General features: G+C 36.4%; 1 protein-coding gene across 1 annotated transcript in view; it reads right to left on the reverse strand.

Moving 5' to 3' along the window:
* The window catches only part of LOC117342388 (retinoblastoma-associated protein-like), a 32,022-nt gene that overhangs the window by 3,927 nt on the left and 12,511 nt on the right, over positions 1 to 15,584 (reverse strand). The window contains exons 16-27 of the mRNA XM_033904542.1: positions 9,911 to 10,062; positions 9,365 to 9,415; positions 8,900 to 8,991; positions 8,360 to 8,508; positions 7,656 to 7,720; positions 6,598 to 6,675; positions 6,174 to 6,278; positions 4,847 to 4,963; positions 4,282 to 4,337; positions 3,754 to 3,877; positions 3,016 to 3,134; positions 645 to 749 (exon numbers count right to left, since the gene is read on the reverse strand). Of these exons, the coding sequence (XP_033760433.1) occupies positions 645 to 749; positions 3,016 to 3,134; positions 3,754 to 3,877; positions 4,282 to 4,337; positions 4,847 to 4,963; positions 6,174 to 6,278; positions 6,598 to 6,675; positions 7,656 to 7,720; positions 8,360 to 8,508; positions 8,900 to 8,991; positions 9,365 to 9,415; positions 9,911 to 10,062 (1,213 nt within the window). The remainder of the gene's footprint in view (positions 1 to 644; positions 750 to 3,015; positions 3,135 to 3,753; positions 3,878 to 4,281; positions 4,338 to 4,846; positions 4,964 to 6,173; positions 6,279 to 6,597; positions 6,676 to 7,655; positions 7,721 to 8,359; positions 8,509 to 8,899; positions 8,992 to 9,364; positions 9,416 to 9,910; positions 10,063 to 15,584) is intronic.

Genomic DNA, 15,584 nt, shown 5'->3' on the forward strand with positions numbered 1-15,584 from the left:
ATCAAACTTCATCATTCTGTACTGTATTTAGACTGCCAAAGTGGGTGGGCTTGTAGCAGGACAGTGAAATAGCATGTTAGCCTTTTCACTGCTGAAGTTGATATGAGTGCCAGGGTTTATTGCCCAATATATACGATAAATATTTCTGTGGTCCACTCCGGTTAGTTTTAATTGAGCTTTTAACAGAACCTATATCTGCCAAGAACACACAAGTTATAACACAACATAGCACACTTAGTGGAATAAAATTCGGAATCAGTTTCTAAAAGTAGGTCAAAGGTCACTGTCAAGGTCAGCATGTGAAAAATATACGTAGTGCCAATGGAAAGGTCTTTCACAAGGATCATTCAGGTCAGTTATGAAAGCTCTCTCATGAAAGCCCTCTCTCTGGTTAACATACAATGGCCAAGGTTCAAGTTTGTTTTAAAGAAGGTCAAAGGTCATCGTCAAGGTCAGCATGTCCCCAAATGTAGTACCAATGGAAAGATCTTTAACAAGGAACACAGGACCTGTATCCTCACAAGTATTGACACAAAACTACTTTATAAAACTATAACCCAGTTGTCTACAGATACAGACGGCAGGAGTCTAGCAATAGCTCCCTTGGACTTAGTCCTGGTGAGCTAAAAATCATGTTTACCCACCTTATATATTTTGGTTCATGTTTCACGGTTGCAATCTCCCCTCCTTGTATTGACACTTTCTTTTTCTTTATCACAGCACAATCGTCTGGTAATGCATTGGCCATGCTGGAACACCCAACACCATTTAACACATTCAGTACTGTGACACTTTAAACAACATTTTAGAAAGAGGCCCAATAGGCCCTAATCACCCATCTCACCCCCGAAAACCTTAAAGTCAATCAAAGTCAATTTCATTTAAAACCATTATACCAGACATTGATGATCATATTCAAGATGGTATTACACCGCGTCTTTTAATTTTTCTTTTTTTTTTGAAAGAATTTAACTTATTCACTAATGCCACTTTCAAAACAGAGTCTAGTTAGTTTATTTGTACTGCAAACTTTTCTCTAACCAACATGTTACTGGTCAAATTTTGATGACATGGTCTTTTAATTGTTCAGAATTCATTAAGATGTTTAGCATCTTTGACCCCTTTAACATTGATTGTAGCTCAAGGTCATTTATACATTTGAACAATTTGAAAGATTTCCATAAGGTATGCTGCTCATCAATTATGACCCTAAGCTTTTTTGTTTATTTATTAAGTCATCTGAACTTATTCAACCATTTGACCCTTATCATCTCAATTGTGGGTCAAGGTTATTTATTTTAACAAATTTGTATACCCTTCCAACATCATAAACAGTTGAAATGCATATTATATATACAGTCGAACCTGTCCATAAAGGACACCTTAGGGACAAGGCAAAAGTGTCCTTTATAGAGAGGTGTCCTTTATATAGAGGTTCAACGAGTTATGTCCCTTATAAAGGAAGAAACAAACCAAAGTCTGTTCATAGTACACTATATGTCTCCTGATTTATTATATTTAAACACTTAAACAAATGAATAAAAGACAAATAATTAAAGATAAATGCTTAATTAATTAATTTTCAATCATTCATCTGACACAAAAATTAGAGCTGATATTTTTAATAATTTATATTAAGCCTATAGTTTCTAAAAAAATCTTCCCAATATCATACTATACTGAATATATATTCAGACAAATACTCAACATTGTAAAAAGTAAAGATAATTCTTATCATAGTAAAACAATTTTCATTAATCCTCAATATTTTGGAAAATAAATATGCTTGAAATATCTTTTCTTTTACAAAATTAACTCTTTATAAATGAAAGTGCATTTTCCTCTGATAATTATAATCCCTCAGCATTTATTTGAGACCTATTTTCTGAAATCCATGTAGGGATTTAATTTAATAAATACCGTTTTCTGGTTCAGACAATTAGTATAGTGTATACAAAGACACTCGGAACTCTTCAGCTGTTCTTCATATGTTACGTAGTCATATTCCGACGAGTTCCGAGTGTGAGAAAATGGCGGCTGACAACCATGTGCTGTCAGATTTGCGTACGGTTGATTTTGTAAGTAAAACAATTATGACAAACATAACTATGGCTTTGTCCCTCTTGTGTTGGTCTTGATAATGATTTAATTACCACCTGACCATTCTTGTTGTCTAGGCTATGGTTGAATGGCTAAGCTTAGCTGTCACCGGTGAGGTTGAGTAAACAAACACCTCTGCCGATGGCGATCGGTCACTCTCTTGTAATTACTGCCCATTGTTACAGCAACTTACAGGTAACAGGACAATTATGGACTGATGAAGTGGCTTCCTAAGTTAGCATTGCTGCCAGGGGAATTGAGTAATTAAGGCTCTGCTTGTTATTTAGAAACGTTTTACACACAAATATCAACACAGCTATGGTTTCACGTGTCCGTTATACGGAATTTTAAACAACTTTACGGACAAAAATAAGTGTCCGCTGTCCGCATTAGGAAGGTGTCCGCTATATACATGATATTTATATAGTGATTTTCATTGGGGATTCCTGGAAGTGTCCGTTATGGACAGGTGTCCGCTATATAAGGGTGTCCGCTATTACAAGTTTGACTGTAACATCATTATATAATTTTGTCTCCAGTATATTCATAAGCTGTTTGCCTATTTGCTCTTTTTGAACTAGATCAAGCCTACAGGCAATCATTCAATCGTTCATTTCAGCTAATACCTTGACCGGACTCCATTGGTTCTAGGTTATTTAGAATATTGATCACAAATTTGATCTTTGAACTAGATCATACCTGCAGGCAATCGTTAAATCATCCATTCCATTAAATATCATAAATGGTCCTCTAGCAATTATTGATAAAATACAACAATTTTAAACCATTTTGGAAACTTTGACCTTAAAAGTAAGGAAATAAACAGATCTAGAGCCAGAAGTAAAACAAGTTCAGTCAGGACTGATTAACCTGGTGATAATCTTTGTACTGAGTGGAAATGCTATATTCACTCACCTTTGTGCGTCTGGTTCATCTACCTGATCAAACACAAGACACTTCTGGCTACGAGGTGTCACACTACCACTGCGAGCTCTCACCATCGTCTGGTTTATTCTCTGTAACTTTTCTGAAGACTGCAACCAAAACATATTCCACATTATAAATGTACTCTGGTAGTACTGGCAGGGATAACTCAACAGGTATAATCTAGAGATTATTACATATTTGCAAATACTGTTTGTGTGTGTATGGTGGTGGGTTGAAGAGTGTTGGTTTGCTATTTGTTGGGTTTATCGCCCTGTGAACAAACAGGGTCATTTTGAGGCGTGGTCTCTCTGTCGATGTCTGCACAAACGGGGTCATTTTGAGACATGGTCTCCCTGTCGATGTCTGAGGCTACCACACTGAACAACATATATGTCACATGCCATCCAGTGAAATGGGGTAAAAGCATCTTGGCCAAGGACAAGACAAAGACAGCACAAACCTGTTTTCTTGAGAAACACAAACTCACTGGTAGAGATAGTTGTAACAACACACCTCGGATCTTCACCTGAGGTTACGTAGGTCAACATTCTGACCGATTGAGTTATTATAGTCCCATATTAACAAGAAATATGAATGACAGGTACAGGACATAAAATTACAGTCAAACTTTTGACAAATGTAAAAGCATGTTTACTCTCAAATTTACTCCATTACTGAATGAAAACCTATTTTTTAATGTTAACAGTCAAAAGATCTTGTCATTACCCCAATTCTTTCACCAAAGTTGTACAGCTGTCTGCTCCTTGGCGTCAGTTGACTGGGTGAGGGGGGTGGTTTAAATGGCGAGTCTCGAAGCGGAGAAACATAGAAATTACGTCTGCTAGGGACACTGAAATTGATTCAACACATTTCAAGTGACAGCACTCAACTCAAGTACAGAAAATGACTTGTCTAACATCCTAAAAATAATTTAAATGGTTGGTAAAATATCTTATATTCCCTTTATTAGTTGAAAATTGTAAAATAAATCCAGTTGGTTTTACCAGTTGATAGATGTTTCTGATGACTAATTTAGAAATCATGCATATGAAGTGTATTTTATGCACATTGAAAAACTGAGAAAGCTTATTTATCCAGCAATATGCCTATACTTGGTAATAAGTCTATTCATCTTTATTGCAGTTCAGAAGAATCGCCCAATTATTATAATAAATTCCAATAGATGTTATTAATGTTTCGCAATAAAGGCAGACCTCCCCTCCGATAGTGGAACTGAAATCTTCCAACACTTACACGTAGACTGGTGAGTTTAGTGGAGATGATCCTACGGCAGGTGACAATTGGGGTACCTGGAAATAATAGTGATTGTCAGTATTTTCTCACTTGTGACATTTGATACACACTGATTTATTCCTCAGTAGAAAATCTTGCAGCACATACTCACATCCCCGTAATCAATATTTGCAACAGAATAGCATTAAATTTCATCAAATTGGAGTTAATTGTTCAAAAACACTTGCTTGTTGTATACATTATCTGTATCTGTCAATCAAGCATTAAAGAATTTTAGAAAACGCTTTTTTGTATTTCCAGAATAATAAGCAGTTTTGTTTTAGCCAACTTGTCAGGGAAGATGATATATAATTGTGCTGTTTGTAAGATGTGGCTATATACAAAGTTTGCACAGAGTTCAAAATATATACCTATAATGATGATTTTCTTATAATGGACTCCATTGCATGATGTTAAAACTGGATAAGATTAGGATACAGACTGGAGTGCAAGGTCTTAGCAAAGTATGACAAAAGATCTCCTACCCCTTCATTTCAGGGGCCTAAAAATGATTATTTTTACTTACTGCTTGTCTTGAAACAAACTGAAGGATGAAAGACTTCATGTTGTACATAAATACTTTGTTGTAGAAACCGATGATAGAATCTGATTTGTCGCCTTCTATCAAAGCACTTTTGTAAACCTGTAATAATCAAACAAGAATTGTGAAAGATGACAGAATATAAAATGATATATACTCAATATACAGAATATAAAATGTTATATACTCAATATACAGAATATAAAATGTTATATACTCAATATACAGAATATAAATGTTATATACTCAATATCTTTATTGCTGACAATGGCAAGTGTAGTCTATGATCACACAAGTATGGGTGCATAAAATACGTCTTGATACGAGCTTGACCAAGTGTAGACTACGCCGATTGTAGTTACACACGACCGAACGTCAGCTTCGGGATGAGGTGACATAACACCTTCGCTAAGAGAAGTCAGCTCGTCACGTACATTCACAACACAAGTATACATCACCAACAAGCTATTACAATGTAGCTAAGTGTTGTAACTCTGTCACAGAGAGCAATAACACACTGAAACTTATAATTTGTAACAGGGTATAAAAATGACAGCTCATTGTCTGTAAACATGACGAAAAAATATCCAATGTGACTTCAGAACGAGATTCATCAGTTCATTATAAATACAATTCATACCACCCCTGTAAAGGAGACTCAAGATTTCTTAACCAACAAATACATCCATGTGTGTTTCTCATATGACGACCAAGTCCCAAGTTCTACAACTCGGACAGGAGTATTAACAATGAATATTTGGAAAATACCCATATAAAGTTTATAGTAGGTACAAAACATTGGGGTCAGTAAGATAAAGAATCATTAATGCAATTTTTTGCTTTTTTTCCCCCTCATAATTAACGAATGCAGTCAATGTAAATAGTATAGTAAATAACATTGGGAGGGAAAAATATGGTCACATATATGTAAATAATTTACATATATATTCATCACAGTACAACTACGACAGGAAATTCAAATCTTTATCTTCGGATCACAAACACATAGTGTATATGATACAATGTGCTAATTATTCGATATATAACAAAGTAACACAATTGACGAAGGAAGACAACTTTATGACTCGTGCCCTGACCGGGCCTCGAACTCACCATCTACGACACCCAATCGCCTAGCCAGAAATACCCGCAGCTTATACTGCTGTGCCACATCGGCGTTCTTTATATATATATATATATGAAAGAAAGTCTATGTTTGGAGACAGCAGAAGGTGTGAAGGGTTGTGGTGGTCAGATCACAGTATACAACTTATTTTTTAGATTAAAACTTCCTAAACTATCAAATACATACATGCTGCTGAGAGTGAGGTAGATCCTTGTATGTCTGTACTATGGACTTGAACTTGATTTCTTGTTCCACAACTTTACAGATGCCATATAAGGAACAGAGCATGATCTGAAATCAAAAGAGACAATTCTGAAATAATTTGTTTCCTACCGAGATCTCTTTTCAAAAGACAGGTAAAAAGTATTATAATTATCATTACCATGGTATATTGCAGTAAGAAATTCATGTGTAAACAACATCACAAACAAGATTCATGTCACAAAATAGTGAAATACATGTACATTTGGTTGACAATATGTGTTAAATATTTTTAAAGTATGATACATGTAATACATACAGCTATCCTGATATGAACAAAACAAAATCCTTCACAAGTGTTGTGTCTCCTATAAACACTGAAGCGTTTTCATCAAGTACCACCACTAACCTGATCTAGGTGTCTATTCTTGAGAAGATCGGGCTTCCTTGTTATACAGTATTCAAAGCATGTCCAGATTTTATGTTGCTGAAATAGGGAACAAGTGTTAATTGGTTTAAAATCAGGCAGAAAAAAACAAGTGTTTGTCAGGTCATAGAATCTGAACACTGGACTTAACTTTAATGTCCAATGAAAAGAAGAAAAAGGCAAAGAAAAGAAATCTCATTCTGAAGAATATATAACATTGTGTACACCAGAATATGAGATTTACCTGGCGTATTTTATTTAGTAAAATATCTGATAATGGTGGGCCAATGATCGAAAAACTTGTCGAAAAGAAAAAAACCGATAAAGGCTAGGACGTGAAATAAACGTACTTGAGATGTTAATTATTTTCTACAAATAGAAACCGATTATAATCGATAACCGATCGATTTTAAGTTTCTGATTATTGATTCTGAAACTCAAACCAATTTCCATCACTAATATATGACATTATGTACACCAGAGCCCGAAATTTACCTGGTGTCTCATATGATGTTATGTACAGTATGAGATTTTACCTGGTGTCTCATATGATGTTATGTATAGTATGAGATTTACCTGGTGTCTCATATGATGTTATGTATAGTATGAGATTTACCTGGTGTCTCATATGATGTTATGTATAGTATGAGATTTACTTGGTGTCTCATATGATGTTATGTATAGTATGAGATTTACCTGGTGTCTCATATGATGTTATGTATAGTATGAGATTTACTTGGTGTCTCATATGATGTTATGTATAGTATGAGATTTACCTGGTGTCTCATATGATGTTATGTACAGTATGAGATTTACCTGGTGTCTCATATGATGTTATGTACAGTATGAGATTTACCTGGTGTCTCATATGATGTTATGTATAGTATGAGATTTTACCTGGCGTGTTTTATGATGTTATGTATAGTATGAGATTTACCTGGCGTGTTTCATTTAAAAGAAAACACAACGTTAGTTATGTACACTTGAATTTGTGTCAGACCTATGCTGAAATTTTGACCACATGGACATGTTACACTTACCAGATCTCTGGGTACATTTAGTAAGTTACACAACTGCTGGAGTCTGTGGAAGCCGAGACGGGAAACTGAAATCAAGGAAAGCAATCTTAACATATCACCAGGAAATTGACCATGCTGAGAGAAGTTTTATTTTTAAATGCCATTCAATATAACTAGAAGATCAAACCTTAGAGATCCCTGTAGTAGTTTTTAAGAAGAAACTTATCATGTATAAAGAAAATTCAAGATGGCCACTGGCATGCACAACTAGGATCCATATAGAACATGTACAGATAGTATGATAGTTATATGACACAACCAATATGATATTTAAGAGTGTGACATTTTCGATGATTACACCGTCACCTTCATCAGACTAATGATCAATGTGAAGCATACTAGCACTGTCTTATGTAGTGTCAGAGATGGTAAAAGATTTGATCTACAGGATGTTTCGTCTTTATCATGATCCTATTGGCACCAAGTTTTAACATATCGGACAATATATAAGACAGTGCTAGTACGCTTCACATTCGTCATTAGTCTGATGAAGGTGACAGTGTTAGTCGTGGAAATGTCACACTCTTAGATATCAGTTTGATTTTGTCTTTGTCATACTTGTCGAGTGTATCGAGATCTGTTGAGGATGCTTTGATAGAAATTACCAAATAACTGTTGAATAAAACAGAATTTCAACAAAGAAGTTTAACATGAGTTGAACTCACCTTTGTTGAGGAAGATTTGTAGGGACTGCGAGCGTCTGGGTTTTTCGGGACTGCCTTGTGTGGTGGGGGCTGTGGGGGCCGTTCTGAGCACGGTCCCAGTACAAGTGACTCCTCTTGTCTTCAGTGGAGGGCGCATTGGAGATAGGTAGCTTTAATATTCAGAAAGAGAAACTTTTATCACATATTATTGCTTAACAATCTCAATTTTCTCCAAGCAGTATTAATAAATAAATTGGTGTAATGTGAACCAATGGTCTACAGTAAGAGAGATGTAATTCCAATGGACAGATATACAAACAATATCAGGGTTAACATTCTCTATACATGTAATTAATTTCTGGAGACCATGAGAAAAGACCCTGAAACTCAAACTTGTCAAAGATATTAAGGTCCTTTATCATCAAGTGAAGTTTGATCAAACCCTTAAGGAATTACTGCACTGACAGACTTTGACGTTACATACATATGAACAAGACGGACAGAAAGAAAACTTAACAACTTTGATTGTTAACAATCGTTCCCAGTGAAGAATGAACTTACAGATCAGCACTGGACGGTGTTATCTCATGGCCAGCATTATCAGGGGGAGAGGCAGGGATGCTGTCATACAGTAGATCAAACAGCGGTGAACCCTGTACACACAGATAAGTCAGTTTACCAGGTATTTTCATCAAGTCAATACATAATAAGTCTCCACTAATTCTACTTTAAACACCTCATACAATATAGAAAATTATCAAGTCACAGCAGATAACTGATCAAGTTTTTTTTTACATTTTTTTTGTAAATGAAGAAATCCTTCCCATCAATTAAATAATCTGTACAACTAGTCTTGCCAGATGGCCAATGTGATACATGTAAAGTGAACATACATATTTTAGTGGAAATATGATTTTGTGCTGAACTAAATAACGAATGTGGCAATTAAATATAGGGCATCCAGGAAAATTTAATAGAGCACTTAAGTTATTTACAATAATACAATAAAATATTCTGACACTTTACCTCTTCCCACGCCAAGCTTTCCAAAATCTTTATCTCAACAGACTGGAGGTGCTGAAATGTTCAAAAGACAAGGTTTTGACACTTTCTGTAGGGTTGCATATGCAATTATAGTTCAAATATCCAAAAAGTGAATATAGATAATTATTTCGCTTTAACAATCTTGATACTCCTTTACTCCTGTAGGACAATTTTGCATTATTCCTGGCCTCATAGATCTATAAAAGCTGTTTGTTATTTTCCTTATTTGACTTCAGTAACCATGAGAATGATGAGGGATTGGGAAGGTCGAATCTAGGCCATTTATCACTGTTTTAAAAATTCTGATGGGCTATTTGTCTATTGTTAGACTTAAAAATTTCTATGGGCCATTAAGAATTTGTATGCCCCTATGCCCCATGGCCCCTTTCCTTCCCAACCCCTGCATAGATCATTAATTTGCTTCAATGCTTCTAAGAAATTCCAGGTCTCTTATCTGAACAAATCTGACATTATCTGAGCTTAAATTATTTTGTTTATCAGCATGTCTGTTTATGCTGCTTTCTCTACCTTCACAATTTCCTTTGTAAGTATCGGCTCCGCTTTAACGAAACTATCCAAAACTTTGTAGAAGTCATACGGATGGATTTCAAAGACCTCGAGAATCCATGGAAACGCAAACTTGGAATCTCCAGCACCGATTGCTTTTATGACAGGATTCCCTGGAAATGACAATGTTACTTACATTTAACTCCAGTTTCTCACCAATATTCAAACTTTTGATATTATACCACAAATACAAAATTTTATCTATAAAACCATAATTCAGTAAAAACTCCCCCACACCAGTGTTTAATGCAGAAAGCCAGAAATGTATCGATCTTGAAATATTGTTTGTCAGTGTATAGACAAATAGGGAATACCAACACACAAACAGAGCCATAACTGAGACTACAAATCCATGAAACAAGGGCAAAGTACAAACAAAACACATATTTGAATGGAGACTCTTGAAAAAAACAACAAAGATAACAAGCATACTGGGTAAGGCCAAAGCAAAAGATGTTCCCTACAGCCCCTTGCTAAAAATAGTATTTTTCTCGAAAAATCACGCAGCTATGACTTGTCCAAGATATTATGGCCCATTATCATTGTGTTAAGTTTGATCGAAATCCCTCCATGAATGAAGCCGCTAGAGCACAGACAAACTTTGGCGTTATGTGCATGTATGTACGTATGTATGCGATAGACCTGATCATCCCCATGGAATGGGAAGCATTTCCTGCTTTGTCGAGGACACCCACCATACATTTGTCAAATAGCAAATTAACAATAATAGCATTACCATACAGAACCGTTTCAGTCACAATGCTGTTGTACTCAGAACACTGGAGAATTTGAAAACTGGACGGAAACTTATCCTTAAACTTACATGACACATCGTAAGTCATGAGGACAATTTCCACGGAACAGGCAACAAGGGATTTGTGGAGAGTCTCAATGTTCAGTAGAGTACTAAAGTCAGTTTTGGAAAGCCTCTCTTTCTCCTGAAACAGACACAAATGCAGAAGAAATGATCAACAATATATATTTACTTGTAAATTTTGTTAATCATCTTCTCCACACTATAAACCATATTTATTTGTATACATAAGGACGAAACAACACCAGAAGACCATTCTTAGGGCTATTCCATTAAAACATCTACCTGACCTCCGAAGCCAACTTGATTTGCACTCTTCTCCTAGAATATATTTCGGTCACTCGATTTGTAGCTCCTCTGTTTCTTGAAGACCTTGTCCTCTTCCGTCTCGAAGCCGGAAGATTTATCTTCCAAGATGGCAGCGATCTTTCAAGATGGCAGCGACCATGTTTAAGTGTGCGAGTGATGAGTTTCACTAGAGAAGGATTTATGACACATATGTTTGTGTCACAGTGTTTGAGAAAACTTAAAAACTTGTTTGTTTTGGGTTATGTTCTTCCAGTTTACTCGATTTACATATAACGGAATGCAATCTTCTTAGGAGGCTTCTCTTTCAAGAAGATTTCAAATCGAGTTGGCCTCAGGACTCAAGAGTAAATCACTTCTATCTATGGTTGGATTCCCTTCCTATTACTTCTATGTAATTTATTAAATAAATTCTATAGGTGGTACCTCTAAACAAAACCTGGAGTGGGAATAGCCCTTCGTGTGGAATTCTTTTGATTGCTATCTAATAAAGTAAGTGTTATATACAGGAAATATGACTAGAAATCTGTATATGATATATGCAAGCATTCCTAGTCTACAAAACAAGATAAATTTAATGATATCTATCTACGATATTTGGGACTGAATACTATGGTTTTTATATTTTCATAATAAACTCTGTTTACCGTCTGTAACATAGCCTCAAGTACTCTGTAATACAGGCTCTGAGCCAGGGTAAATCTCTGTTCTGCTACCGTCTGCTGGTTTGTGTTGGTCAGGCTCACAAAGCGTTTTAGAAAAACATCCTTCATATGTACCACACGATCTGCAATATCTTTGGCTGGATTTTGTCCTGAGCATTTCTGTAAATCAATAAAATTGTTTACTCAGAATAACTTCCATTACGAATTTCATATTGAGGCCAAATTCAAAACAAGTGTAATATTTTTTCATGTTAGTGCTACATATAGATAAATTTACCTCATAAAATTCCTGTAAGTTGGCACTTGGTTCGTCCTGTGCTGAACTGAGAATGTTCTTCAGCTGCTGAACAGTATTTAAAGCTGCCCTGTAAGACAAACGATCCATTGAATTACAATGTTATTAATAATGAATTCTCCAGCAGTGATTTTCATGCCAAAATAACTGCACAGTAGAACCTGTCTAATCAGACATACTCTGGGACTATCAAATCTAGAGTACAATTCCTGGGAAGAAGTCAGAAGAAAAAGTTTTTAATTGGACACAGTATTTATCCTGTAACAAGAGGCCCATGGGCCTTAACGGTCATCTGACAAACACTTACACTTACAGCAGGGACACACACCCCAATCCAGCATTATTACCATAATATATCAGCACCACCATTTGTACAATTTTGAATCCCCACCCCATAGTGATGCTTCCAGACAAATAGGAGCAATATCCTTTGCTCGGTTTCAGAGAAGAAGTCGTTTATATCAATATAGCCAAATTGACCCCTTTTGGCCCCGCCCCTCAGGCCCCTGGGGGTCAGCACCACCATTTGTACAATTTTGAATCCCCACCCCATAGTGATATTTCCAGACAAATAGGAGCAATATCCTTTGCTCGGTTTCAGAGAAGAAGTCGTTTATATCAATATAGCCAAATTGACCCCTTTTGGCCCCGCCCCTCAGGCCCCTGGGGGGGGTCAGCCCCATCATTTGTACAATTTTGAGTCCCCTACCCATAGGGATGCTTCTGACCAAATTTGGTCAAATTCTGATCAGTGGTTATGAAGAAGAAGTCAATTGTTGACGGACGGACGGACGACGGACGCCACGGTATGGCATAAGCTCACCTTGGTCCTTCGGACCAGGTGAGCTAAAAACAACAAAGATAATAAGCATACTGGGTATGGCCAAAGCAAAAGATGTTCCCTACAGCCCCTTGCTAAAATAGTATTTTTCTCGAAAAATCACGAAGCTATGACTTGTCCAAGATATTATGGCCCATTATCATTGTGTAAAGTTTGATCGAAATCCCACAAGGATGAAGCCGCTAGAGGGCTGACAAACTTTGGCGTTATGTGCATGTATGTACGTATAAACACGATAGACCTGATCATCCCCATGTGTTTCGGAATGGGAAGCATTTCCTGCTTTGTCGAGGACACCCACCATACATTAGTCAACTAGAAAATTAACAATAATAGCATTACCATACAAAACCGTTTCAGTCACAATGCTGTTGTACCCAGAACACTGGAGAATTTGAAAACTGGACGGAAACTTATCCTTAAACTTACATGACACATCGTAAGTCATGAGGACAATTTCCACGGAACAGGCAACAAGGGATTTGTGGAGAGTCTCAATGTTCAGTAGAGTACTAAAGTCAGTTTTGGAAAGCCTCTCTTTCTCCTGAAACAGATACAAATGCAGAAGAAATGATCAACAATATATATTTACTTGTAAATTTTGTTAATCATCTTCTCCACACTATAAACCATATTTATTTGTATACATAAGGACGAAACAACACCAGAAGACCATTCTTAGGGCTATTCCATTAAAACATCTACCTGACCTCCGAAGCCAACTCGATTTGCACTCTTCTCCTAGAACATATATTTCGGTCACTCAATTTGTAGCTCTTCTGTTTCTTGAAGACCTTTTTCCTCTTCCGTCTCGAAGCCGAAAGATTTATCTTCCAAGATGGCGGCGACCATGTTTAATTGTGCAACATGTGGAGTGATGAGTTTCACTAGAGAAGGATTTATGGCACAAACATGCACATGTTTGTGTTACAATATTTGAGAAAACTTAAAAAATTGTTTGTTTTGGTTATGTTCTTCCAGTTTACTCGATTTACATATAACAGAATGCGATCTTCTGAGAAGGCTTCTCTTCCGAGAAGAGTGCAAATCGAGCTGGCCTCAGGACTCAAGAATAAATCACTTCTATCCATGGTTGGATTCCTTCCTATTACTTCTATGTAATTTATTGAATAGATTCTATAGGTGGTACCTCTAAACAAAACCTGGAGTCCTGAGTGGGGTCAATGTTTTACGGGAATAGCCCTTCGTGTGGAAATTCTTTTGATGGCTATCTATAAAGTAAGTGTTATATACAGGAAATATGACTAGAAATCTGTATATGATATATGCAAGCATTCCTAGTCTACAAAACAAGATAAATTTAATGATATCTATCTACGATATTTGGGACTGAATACTATGGTTTTTATATTTTCATAATAAACTCTGTTTACCGTCTGTAACATAGCCTCAAGTACTCTGTAATACAGGCTCTGAGCCAGGGTAAATCTCTGTTCTGCTACCGTCTGCTGGTTTGTGTTGGTCAGGCTCACAAAGCGTTTTAGAAAAACATCCTTCATATGTACCACACGATCTGCAATATCTTTGGCTGGATTTTGTCCTGAGCATTTCTGTAAATCAATAAAATTGTTTACTCAGAATAACTTCCATTACGAATTTCATATTGAGGCCAAATTCAAAACAAGTGTAATATTTTTTCATGTTAGTGCTACATATAGATAAATTTACCTCATAAAATTCCTGTAAGTTGGCACTTGGTTCGTCCTGTGCTGAACTGAGAATGTTCTTCAGCTGCTGAACAGTATTTAAAGCTGCCCTGTAAGACAAACGATCCATTGAATTACAATGTTATTAATAATGAATTCTCCAGCAGTGATTTTCATGCCAAAATAACTGCACAGTAGAACCTGTCTAATCAGACATACTCTGGGACTATCAAATCTAGAGTACAATTCCTGGGAAGAAGTCAGAAGAAAAAGTTTTTAATTGGACACAGTATTTATCCTGTAACAAGAGGCCCATGGGCCTTAACGGTCATCTGACAAACACTTACACTTACAGCAGGGACACACACCCCAATCCAGCATTATTACCATAAATTATTTATCGCAGCCAGTTATGTTTTAGATCAAATTTGGTTTTTATCCATTTAGCTTGTCCAGGAAGAGCAGCATCATAAAGCAAAATTTTAGCCAAGTTCCCATTTTTGGGGCATGCCCCTCTGTCCCAATGGGTCAGACAAGACTCATTTATATCAATTAGGATTGCCTTTCCCCAATGATGTTTCATACTAAATATGGTTGTAATCAATTCAGGCATTAAGGAGGAATTGCATTTTTAAGAAATGTTTAACCTAAGCGCTCCTTTTGCCCCATCTTTTTTTCCCCAGGGGTCAAACCTGTCTCATTAAAAAATATGATTGCCATCACCTTATGTTACACATCAAATTTGGTTGTAATGCACCAAAAGGTTAGGGAGGATTAGGATTTAACAGCAAATATTCACCAAAGTTCCCCTTTTGGGGCCCTGCCCCTCAGGCCCCAGGGGTCACACTAGCCTCGTTTATATAAAATATGACCACCTTTCCCAAAGGATGTTTCACACCATATTTCGTATTAATCCACCCAAGGGTTAGAGAGAAGTAGGCTTTATAGCAAACATTCACCAAAGTTCCCCTTTTGGGGCCTCGCCCCTCTGGCCCTAGGGGTCAAACCAGCCTCATTTATATAAAATATGATTGTCCTCCTCCAATG

The sequence above is a fragment of the Pecten maximus genome, chromosome 14, assembly GCF_902652985.1.
Source record: "Pecten maximus chromosome 14, xPecMax1.1, whole genome shotgun sequence".
Lineage (NCBI taxonomy): Eukaryota > Metazoa > Mollusca > Bivalvia > Pectinida > Pectinidae > Pecten > Pecten maximus.